The sequence below is a fragment of the Arctopsyche grandis genome, chromosome 8 (genome assembly GCF_051622035.1).
Source record: "Arctopsyche grandis isolate Sample6627 chromosome 8, ASM5162203v2, whole genome shotgun sequence".
NCBI classification, from domain to species: Eukaryota; Metazoa; Arthropoda; class Insecta; order Trichoptera; family Hydropsychidae; genus Arctopsyche; species Arctopsyche grandis.
Window position 1 is genome coordinate 12,728,244 of NC_135362.1, and position 12,161 is coordinate 12,740,404.

The window sequence follows — 12,161 nt, forward strand, 5'->3', positions numbered from 1 at the left end:
TTTTATAAGGTTTTGGTCAGGAAGCAATTTCATTAAATAACTAATTTTTTGGACCGAATTCGTTACACATGAAGTTTAAACCCATCTCATTCGTTGTTTTGTGAGAGAATGGACGTCTGCAAATAAAATAAAAATACGAGAAATAAAACTATTTGTGATTGAACTGATTCAGTAAAATATTAATTTAAAACCTTTCTTGAAAACAAAAAATAAACGAGCTTTCGGAAAAATAAACGTTACACATCTTTTTTTGAGACAAAATAAAGTAAAGGGGACTTTTCTAACGATTCGCTCCATAGGATGAACAATTTTTAATAATTTTACCCAAGGCATACCATTAATTTTAATCGAAAATCGGGATTTTGGGGAGGGGGCCCCTATCCTTTATTTCTATTTACATGGAAATGTGTCTAGATTAGGAATAGATTTTATATTTAGAAACTGTTTAAAATTGTGTATTTAAATCTTACTATATCATCGAAGTATAATCAAACGTTATTTTGAAAGTATGAAGTAAATTTAAATCTGGTTTATGATGAATCGTCCTATCAAATTTGTTTTAAGCAATTCAGTTTATATTATTCACGAAAATTTGTTTATTCCCATTTTTATTTCAGTAGGTAGTTGTTACATAGGTATTGGTATATACATAATATTGACGTTGAAAATGGGCCCGGCAAAAGGGCCCACGCAAATGTTGAAAATTACATTTCGAGTCGAATAAAAAAAGTTAACCGATCCTTGGGCTGTTAAAGCAGGTATTAGTTGTTTGTGTATATGGTAAGAAATTTGTTTTGTTGAAATACCCAAACTTTAGGTCCCAAAGTGCAATATCCTATAAATTTTTACAAACGTGAAATAGTTAAAAAGTTATTTCATTTTACTGAGGGCCCATATTTTCTAACAGATAGTGGGGCCCACATGCCATCGGGCATGTTCGCTTGTATGGCCAGTCCGCCACTGTGAGTCACATAAATTATATTTATTTCGAAAGAAGTAATACTATGAAAATATTATATATGTATTACAGAAGCACATAATCTGATAAAAAAGATTCGTAAGAATGGAATTATTTTTATCCACTAGAAAATACAACGATTATTGCAGCAAAATCAAAAGATTTGACACTGTTTGATGTTCCATAAATTAATTATGTATTGCATTTGAGAGGCCATGGCTTGTTATTTCAGAATCTACTTTCTGAATGTTTCATTATGTACAACTACGAAGTATAGAATGAAATGGAAAAAAATAATGATATTTAATCCTTTTGATGATAGAGCCCCATGGATCACTGGTAAAGAACCCCAATTCAGTGGAACGCTGCGAATTTCGTTCGCGCAGTGCGTGCAGCAGGGTGTGTTAACCCTCTTCCCTCAGCCTTGACATAATTTATCGCTCCAGATTCGGATGGGGCTATTCATCATGTCGCTGATGCGATCCGATCGGCTTCTTCGTCGGAGTCAAATCAGGAAGTTCGCGCCCAAAAGGATGCACGTTTCGCCAGATAAAGCTTCACCATCCCACGTCACTCCTCGGGGCTACTTGTGGAACCGCACGTGTGGAACTAATACAGAGGCGTGGGCGGGAAAAGGCGACAATACGTGCATTCGATTCTGTCAAATGATATAATATATCGAAGACCATGATTTATGAACTTGCATACTCTTAAATGTATACTCTTAAATAATTTAATACGAATACGTAAGCAAATCGACCGTACAAATTCGACGCACCAATACCATCGAGATGCGTATATGATTTTAAATACTTGAAAGCTATAATTTAAACAGAAATATTTATAATAATTATACGAAATAATACAATGTGTAATGTTCAGACAAAGTCAAAATAATGATGGTTATTTTAATTTTTTTCACCATTTATGCCTGTTATATTTATATCACAACATGTTAAATAGGGTATAATTTTTTTTTGTTCCAATTTAACGTATTTATTTAAGGCTTATGTGAATTTCGAATCATGCTTCTGCTCTCAACATATTTTCCGCCTAATAAACCTTGAGAAAACACATTGAAGGAAGATTGCTCGTACATTACGTTCCTCCAGTCTATAATAATATTTAACAAAGGAAGCATAGGTTTTTGAGCTCTCTTCAGATTGTGCAAACACTAACATTAATTTAAGATAATATTATGAATACTAACAAGAAAAATAATGTGCAATACATTCGATCAATGCCTGATCCAGTGATCAGTGATGATCCAAATACCAATGCCAATATCTCTACTACTAATAATAAACTTGTGGAAAAATATGAATTAGGGAGTCTATGTATAACTGGTAAAACAGTTTACCGGTACATGGCCCAAAAAATTGCTCGGTAATTTAACGGTAAATTATTACTTTTACCGGTAAATCAATAAATCGTATTCGCTGCATTTTTTCATATTCCTCTCCTTTATTTTATTTTTTGGCAACACTGATCTGATCCAGTACTCCATCCAGGAGAAAAATTATACAATAATGTAAATAGTACTAGAAGTTATAAAACGGATTTACAAGGAAGATGTGGGAAATTTATCAGTTTCAGATTCCAATAATGATATTGCAGTAGTTCCATTTACAACTAAATGTATGTTATCAGTAAAATAAAGGTTTCTACCAGTTATTAAAAATAAAACTGAAGTCAATTTGAGACCTATTCGGGAGGATAACTATTTGGACCTATTCGGGAGGAAAAAAAAAACTGTGTGAAAGGAAAGTACTTTTTGGATGAACTGAAATAAAACTGAAAAATTAAACCATAACTATCGGAGGATAGTGTGAATACATTATGTTTTTGCCGCTGTTATTTTCTTAAACGAAGAATTAAAATTAAATATTTTATAAAATATTAATTTATAAAGAATTCATTACCACTAATACCTTTTTCTGGGGCATTATATTTTACATAGTATATAAGAAATAATATTTATTATCGTTTGGTAATAAATATATATTTTTGGTATAAAAAAGTAGTTTATTTTTGAGATTCAAAAATGCGGTAATTCACCGGTAACCGGTAATTGGTGAAAATATTATAGAATTACCGGTAAATGGACTCTCCCTTGTAACAATGGAATTGAGTGTCTTTCACAAGCGAGGACAACCACTCGTCACAATAGGAGCATATCAAGAAAGATTTTTCATGTTTAGTCTAACATTTACGTTTACAAAAATTTCTACTCACTATTTTAAGACTATTTTTAAATAATGGAAGCTCAATAAGTTGAGGTTTGTTAAAATAAGTCAGCGTGCAATATATGGAGTCAAACTAAAATGATGATTCAGACGGTATGAAAAAAATTGTTATCTGTCAATGTTTATAGTTAGATCCACTTCGATGTTGGTGGGAATATCCTCCAAGGTTCATCGGTCACCAGAATTTTCGATGAAGATGTTCGTGCGAGGGGAGTTTTATGAGTCAGCATGGCAACAAGATAGGGGGTGGTGGGCTTTAACCATCACCACTGAGACGCGCCTCTACCTACGCGAGATCGTTCTCTCATACATTTCGTAACAATACGCCCTGTCTAAATACCAAAGGTTTTCTCGTTTACCTTTTGCCTCGAAAATTTCCCCCAGACACCGTGAATTCTTTAATACCCCCCGGCTCATAATTTCAAAAATGTAAATTCAAATGTATGCGAGGATACAGGAAGGGGATGCTCGCCTACCGGAAAAATACACGGGGTGAAGGTCGTACAGTGTCCGGCCAAACATAAGTACAAATATAGACCCGACGTGTATCCGTAACTAATATATATATTCACTTAAAACTCGTTACAATTATTTCATTTGAATAAATATATATGTCAGTACACTCTTTCGGACCATTTGATGAACGAAAAAAAATATTCAATCAACGAAAAAACAAAACAAATGAAAAAAATTAATTCCTTTTGGAAAACCTTGAATACAAATTGAGTATATTTATTTCGATTCTGCGTATTTATAATTATGTTTTTCGATTGATAAGACAATCAAATATAAAAATAGATTTAAGTCTAAGCATATGAACTAAGAAATTTGACTGTCCTTTTCCATTAAAAGTGTGGTATAATAATTTTAAATTATTTAAATAGAATTAAATGATGTTTCATTTATTTTATAAGTTGCATCTGCCAATTCAGAATTTAAAAAATCTAATATATAATTTCCAAACTATGTATGTATGTATGTAACTATTGTTAGTTCGTAAATCCGTGACGTCATCGAGCAAATGAATATTCAAATAAATTTAAATAAAATAAAACTATTCAAATAAATTTAATAAAATGTTTACTATTAGATTGTCCATGTTTAAGCGGTTTATATGTATTACAAATACCGAGCGAAACCGGGTAAAATCTTATGGAAAATTCTAGAAAATAAAAACGCAAAAACCAAGAAGTCTCCGAGAGCTTGTCACAAAAATGAGTTTATATATACATATGCATATATTTTTCAATTTTAGAAAATTATATCAAATTTAATAATAGAAAATAAATTTTACTTATAAAGAAAGAAAAATTTATTTGCATTATGAAACGGACATTTTTTATGATTTTATTAACTTAATACGTAGTTTCATTATATATAGTACCTAAATATGTTTTGATTAACAATGAACAAATATCATATTTAAAGAACAAAATTTAAATTGATCTAAAAATATCCAACGATAATAAAAATAAAAATACGATTGGAAATGTTGAACCAATATCGTAAAATTAACGATATCGGTTTGGGCTCACGGTAGTTATTTGATGACTGAACCGAATGAAAATAGCAAAAAAGGTACATCCTATCATTAATTATTCAATACCAGCTGTTACGATTCCATTCAGAATTGACTAAGTTCGCTCGAAACAATTTTTTAATGATTCGTTGTATAACAATTCAGTATGATACATTATTTTGTAGAACATTTAATATTTTGCATTATTTTACGGGTAGTAAAAATTCGATTCGTAATCAATCCGTAAGCAAATTTTCATATTTGAAAATTTATACATAAACAAACCCATTCAATAATAGTATGTAAACTGTATTGCAATTGATATTTTCGAAAAGTTAACATAATTTCATTCCAATGTAATAGATTAGTATATAAAAAGGAAACACTCACCTAATTGTAGAAGTTGCAAAAGACACGACGATCGTGTCTAACGCGCGAGCCGTCAGTGTGTTATTGTGAATAATGCAGAGGACTTTTTTCCATGGCAATAGTTAACAATTGAATAAGCGCTCTCTAACTGAAAGTTGAGCTTTTATATCGCGAATCCTCCAAGCGGCGAATAGCAGAAGCTTTTGATGTACATATACCGGGAGAATGATGTACGCAAGACATTTATATACATAACATGTTATATACATAACATGAAAAATGTAATAGGAAAGGAAGGATTTCATTTAAAATATATCAATTATTAAACCTTGTCAAATACGAATTACGAATAATTCATATCTATCAATAAAATGGATCAATAATTATCAAATTTGATAAGCAGAAATGTTAATCCAACTACCCAGTAATTTTACATAACATTACAACTGGACTTATGTAGAATAAGATTTTATTTGACATTTGCTGTCATTATTTAATTCAACGCTAACAATCAGGGTTTAAAAGAGTAATAGAAAAAATAAATGGATTAAAACAATCTCATTCTTAATTTTTTTATTTGGGATTAATTAATAAAAAGCTTAACCTGTCACGAGGTTATTTATAAAATACATATTCATACAGCGGCGGTTTATCATACACAGATAATAAGCGCGTGCTTGGGGCCCCCCCAATCTAGGGCCCATGCTACCAAAATTCACAACTTAAAAATTATTATCATAATATGTCCAAAATATGTTCGTAAGCCAAGAATAAATTAAATTAATACCTATTCTATATAGTATTTTAAAATAGTACGTATGTTATTTAAAAAACTGTTAGTGTTTCAAATATATAATATATAGTAATTGAATAAAAAAATATGGTTTTGTAAAATTCTAATGAAAAACCATGTACCGAAAAGCATGGTAAAAAGCGATGGTAGCATTTTTTTATTGAAGTGGGGGCCTCAAATTTCAAATGCCCCCCCATTTACATAATCCAACACTGTGTACATATGTACATATATGTATAGCAATACAGACTTTAATTTTTTGTTCTGTTCAAAATAAGCTATTTACCTTTTTAATTTAACTTAAATTAACTTTATTAATACGCTATCAGGAGAAACTTCATTCATGGCACGTTATGGTCGCAATTTTAATGTTAGACATAAACTATTACTTGCTAATAATTAATATTGAATTTTATTTTCAAGTTTAAATTAATTCAAGTGATCAATTGATAAGTATAGATCTTTTTTGTAATATATATTTCACACCAGAATTTAACGATTATAAATAATAAAATGTATATTTCATAGATACAAGATTTAATATAATAATTATGTCGTTAGAATTTCACACCAGCACCCTAATAAGAAATATGACATTTTAACTTAATATTATGATAATATATTAAATTAATTATTTCTATACTTGGTCGTTTTTGAATTTTTCATTTTAAAACGACGAGGAAATAATATGACAATTTCCCTATCACTTCGCATCATAGACAATTCGAGAGCGGCAAGTTGTTTATGGTTCATAATGTTTGTCTGTAAACGTCATTTGACGCGCCTTTTTAAAGTATGTGATCTAGTTAGATTTTTGTGTATTAAATGATAAATATACATATTAAAAATGCCTCAAATTAAAATTGATTATATTGTGAGCTTCAGCAGCGAACAACCGGTAATTTATTTTCATTACTTTGCATATAACCTCAAATATTGCACCATCTGATTTTGAAGTTTATTTATATGATCAAATTTATGTATACTTTTTTTACATTCTATATTCACTAACAATCTTATATTTTCTATGTAACTTTCAAATTAATACCATGTATATATGTATATTATATTAAAATATAACCTGTACTTACTTCATGTTATATCTTATCTATCTATGATAATATATTCCTTTACGTCTACTTATCTATGATAATATCTTCCTACGTATAAAATTCAATTATAGGAATATCCAGCCAACAACCTTTTATCCAAAGAAATTGTGAATAAACGATGGGTTGGTCAGGAGAAAGGTTCTTCTTCAAATTCTGTAGTTTTTCAATTAGAAAAATCAACTCAAATTACTTCAATACACGTTGGAAATTTCCACTCTGCATTTATCGAAGTTCTAGTGGGGAGATCGGAAGCTGCCGATCAAAAATATGAGGTACTATCTACATACATATGTACTCTAGTAGAATAAAAATAGTTTATTCATCATTCTTATACATTCTGATTTCTGTAGGTTTTGTTGGTGATGAGTTCTTTCATGAGCCCTGCAGACTCTCGTAATTCTGTAAACATATCGAGCGTACGAACATTCACCCACGATAAACTAGCACCGACGATTCGAGACGAAAAATGGGATCGTATAAGAATTGTGTGTACACAACCGTATAATAGACATGTTCAGGTGATTATTTATGAATTAAAATATGCTTTTAGTTATTAATTAAAATAATTTGCATTGCTTTATTTGTTTCAGTATGGTCTTTCGTTCATCCACTTTTTTAATTCCGATTCAGCGTCCAATGCTTCAACATCTAAAGCACCCCAAACGTCAAAGCAAACAACTATGTTGGGAAGATTTAAATTGAAAAATGATTCAGACGATGAAGATTCCGCATTGTCTTTTAAACCGGGTGAATTGTTCGCTCGATTGAAGCAAAAAAATACATCAATGGGTAATGGTTTGGTAGATTTATTATCATATGTGTTTTCTAATTTGAAGTTTTCATTGTCTCCAAACTAATTGTAGATGCGCAGATCAGAAATGCCAGTTCTCCACACAATTTAAGTAAAGATTCTTCAAATTTATTTATGAAAACATCTCGGCCAAGTGTTACCAAAAAAACCGTGGATGATGTAAAAAACACTGAAGAACTTGAAACTTTATCGAGAAAAAGAGATCAAATTATGTATACTAACGAAGATGGCGAACGTAATGAAAAAATTGACAATATTATAGAAAAAGATAAAATTGAAAAAGCGAAAAATAATCAGGAAAAACCATCCAAACCAGAAAAGAAGAGTACAGTTTCAAAAATCAACGATCTGTTTGGTTTTGGCTACTCAGATAAACCTGTGAAAAAAAGTAACATAAAGGAAAACTCAAACACATTAGTTTCAAAAGCTTCGACCAATTCGTTGACTTCGGTTAAGACTCCTCAATCAAACAAGGAGAGCCTTGCTTCTACTAGTAAAAATACATCATCAGTAAAAACAAATGTAAATAATGATAGAAACAAACACACCAATAGCGTTTCAAACACAAACGTCAAAAACAATGATAGAAATGTTTTGAAAAGACAAAATAGTTCAGACAGTAGTTCTAGTAGTAGTAGTAAGTATTATTATTTTCTCGTATTAATTACGGTATTTATTGGTTATACGGGCGCATCCCAGCATCGAGTATACACACTTGCACAAACTCATTAATATAAGGCAGTTACATGAATGACCTCTAGGTGTTGCAAACAGTCGGAAGTAAAGTGACAGTACGCAACCAGTGATTGAAGTTACATCAAACAATATCGATAAAATTTTTATTATACAGCCTATAATATCCATTTGAAGAGATTTTCACTGCAATAAGGCAATACTGACCTCCACCAGAACACATTTGAAATTCATAAGACATATTATATATAGGTATTTATAATAAAATTGTTTTAGAAATGCATTTTCGATTTCTATCGATGTTCAATGTAACGTCAATCACTGGTTGCATACTCACACTTTACTAAAACTGTTTGAGACACTTAGAAGCCGTTCATTTAACTGTCGGGTATTTGTATATGTTAGTATAAATGTGTATGCTCGATGCTCGGATGCGCCCGTATAACCAATAAGTACCTTAATTTCAAATTCAGATTTTTAATTTCTCAAAATGATTACAGACAAAAGATTATGTGCACCGAATAATGATACATCAACACATTCAGATGTAATCCAAGGACCCAATTGCTTTGAAGGCATCGTCTTTGTCATAAGTGGATATATTAACCCTAAACGAAGCAATTTGAGAGACATGGCTTTGTCGCTAGGCGCCAAATATAGACCTGATTGGGGTCCAAGTTGTACCCATCTAATGTATGATTTGTTAAATTTACTTAAAGTATACTTTTTGCGAGTGTTTGTTTATGATATGATTTAAAACTTACAGCTGTGCTTGTCCAAATACACCAAAACATGACCAAGTTCGACGGGAATCGAAATTTGCTATTGTGGTTACTGGCGAATGGATTGAAGAATGCAATAAGGAAAAAGCCCGCTTACCTTGGAAATGGTTTGCCACCGATTCGAATCAAAGGATATCGCGTCCTAAAAACGTACTAAAAGTGACTACTGATGAATCTTTTAATCAACAACGTCAAAGTAGTAAAAATGTGAATGTTAATAGTCAGTCAAGTAGGTTTTTATTTATATTGAAATAGATTTTAAATTAAAATGTGTGATTTTTGTATGGACGTCATTTCAACTTTTTAGATACCGTTGATTCAGAAGAAGACACAGACGATGAAATTGAGAAAATAATCAAATTGCAAAATAATAAAAAAGTATTGACGCGCAAACTTCAAATGTCAGACGACTCGGATATAACCGACATTGAAGACGATGTTCAAGATAAAAGAAATCGTTCGAGAGTTTTACAAATCGACGAATCAGATTCTGACAAAACTGATATTGAAGAAAACATTTCTGCCAAGTCTAAAAATGATATCAGTATTAACGGCGGCTTGACGATCCCACAGAACGACGATAAATATGCATTAGAGACGGATTCGGATTCAGAAGTTCGCCGAAAAAGTCCTCATCCGAATACGGATAGTGAGCGTTTACTTGATCACTTTTCAGGCATTAAATTTCACATCGATCCAAATGTCAACTCTGGAGATTACGATGTGAAGACACTTAAGAGATATATTTTGGCGTACGATGGGGAAGTTGTTGAATCTTGGCCGGACAACCAAGTAGACGTCGTTATAACTATGGATGATTTAGTGGATGACTTAAGAGCTGGTGCAGGAAAGAAGTGTCAATTCCTGCGACCGGAATGGGTATGGAAATGCAACGAGGAGAAAACATTGTATTCCTATCAAGAATATGAAATTAGATGACTGAATAATACAAGTTTATGATGGCAATATTAAATTTTAAATTGCATGTTTACAAGTACCTCCAAAATATACATATGTATAATTTAAAATGCGCTTAATTGTAATATGAACGTTAAATATTTTTATATATTATATATACCAATAATAAATGCTTGCAATAATTAAAAAAATATATTTCTGTTTGTCCTTGTATAACTTTAAGTATGTTTCATTATGTAGTAGTACTCATTTTTTTTTTCAATTTTGATGTAATATTTTACATAATTATCACAATGTTATATTATTTTGATATCACTTTGTATGTATGTAATATAAACTTTAATAAACTGTTTTGATAAAACCAAAATATTTAATTGAATGAATTTTCAATGAAATTTTTTGCTTCATTTTCCATTGAAACTACCTCAGACGGTTTTCAACGAGAAATGGAAACTTCAAGAAGTTTGAAAATTCGATCATAGATGTCAATGCATAGTCGTACCATTGCGTATAGACTTTATGTATTTAAATAAGAATTTCATTAATTCTGATTGTAATATAATAAGCTAAAAGTAAAACTTGGCATTATTATATAAGTGAGTTATAATATGTTGGCCCTCGTTTGTATATATTATACTAGTGGTTTTACACCCGGTTTCGCTCGGTATTTGTAATATAAACCGCTTAAACATGGCTAATCTAATAGTAAACATTTGATTAACTTTATTTTATTTAAATTTATTTGAATATTCATTTGTTTTTTTATTCAATTGAACGTCACGCATTCTACGAACCAAACAAACAAACATACATACAAAGTCTATTTCGAAATTATATATCTAATATATAATTTCGAAAGAGACTTGTATGTAAGATTTGTTGGGAGCATCGAAAACAAATCAATGTTTCTATGACGACGACTCAATGTGGTTAAAATTATTTTTTCGATTGAAATAAATTGAATAAAAATACAAATGAATATTTAATATTAGATTCGCCATGTTTAAGCTGTTTATATTACAAATACTGAGCGAAGCCGGGTAAAACAACTAGTTAGATTATAAGTTACAGTCCCAGTATACATATGTACATACATGTACCTACATATATATCTCGTTCGTTCGTGAACATACAAGTTTGTTCATAAATATACGCAGTGGTATCACCCCAATTTTGGAACAACGGGTTTCAAAAAAAATATTTTCATTAATTAGTTCATTAATTTTTCAAGATTATTATAATTTTTTACAAAAATTATATGAATTTTTAGATTAAATAACGGGTTTCCGGAAACTTTTGATTTTTAATAACGTGTTTCCGGAAACCCATGGAAACCATTAGGGTGACACTACTACATACACGAACCAAACTGGCCAGTTGTACTATACACAAAAGAACACATTGACAAACGAACTATGTAGTCTGTTTATGCACAAACTATTAGGCATAAGATTCTCAATAGTTTGCTCCATCTTCTGTGTATGCATACCTTGAGTTCGAATGTTTCAAAAAAAGTGGAAATGAGAATTATAGTAACGTGCAATGCAGTTTCCATAGGATTTCCCATGTAAGATAGTTCAACATTTTTGACAGCTAAAAATTTCATGAGACACCTGACGAGAATCTATCTAGATAACTTTTGATTTACCGACATACGAATACATACCGTATGTCGGTAAATCAAAAGCTATCTAGATGTCGACATACCGACATAGAAGCTATATGAGTTTAATCTTGTGTCAGATTGGAGCGATGACAGCTAGCTATCCAAACACGTATTTCTACCACCCCTTCACTGCTCACGGGCTAAACTGTTAAAACAGTTACTTTTTTCACTCCCATTTATTAGCTTATGTTATTTAAAAAATAATAAATCAAACTAATATATATGTACATCAAGGAAGACAAGCATTATTTGAGATTTCTTTTATACAAGTAAGAACTAATTAAAAATGATTAT

At 30.8% G+C, this 12,161-nt stretch overlaps 1 protein-coding gene across 2 annotated transcripts; it reads left to right on the top strand.

Annotated features, from left to right (window-relative positions):
- Positions 1-6,590: 6,590 nt before the first annotated feature.
- On the top strand, positions 6,591-10,573 carry LOC143915596 (DNA repair protein XRCC1-like). Of its 2 annotated transcripts, none has more exons than XM_077436304.1 (8): positions 6,591-6,783; positions 7,069-7,269; positions 7,348-7,515; positions 7,588-7,786; positions 7,861-8,445; positions 9,002-9,194; positions 9,268-9,512; positions 9,591-10,573. In XM_077436304.1, the coding sequence occupies exons 1-8, from the start codon at positions 6,733-6,735 to the stop codon at positions 10,220-10,222; spliced, it is 2,274 nt and encodes a 757-aa protein (XP_077292430.1). In that variant the 5' UTR covers positions 6,591-6,732; the 3' UTR covers positions 10,223-10,573. The 2 variants fall into 2 exon arrangements, with proteins under 2 accessions (XP_077292430.1, XP_077292431.1); XM_077436305.1 differs by having other exon boundaries at positions 9,268-9,473; positions 9,591-10,552.
- Positions 10,574-12,161: the final 1,588 nt, after the last annotated feature.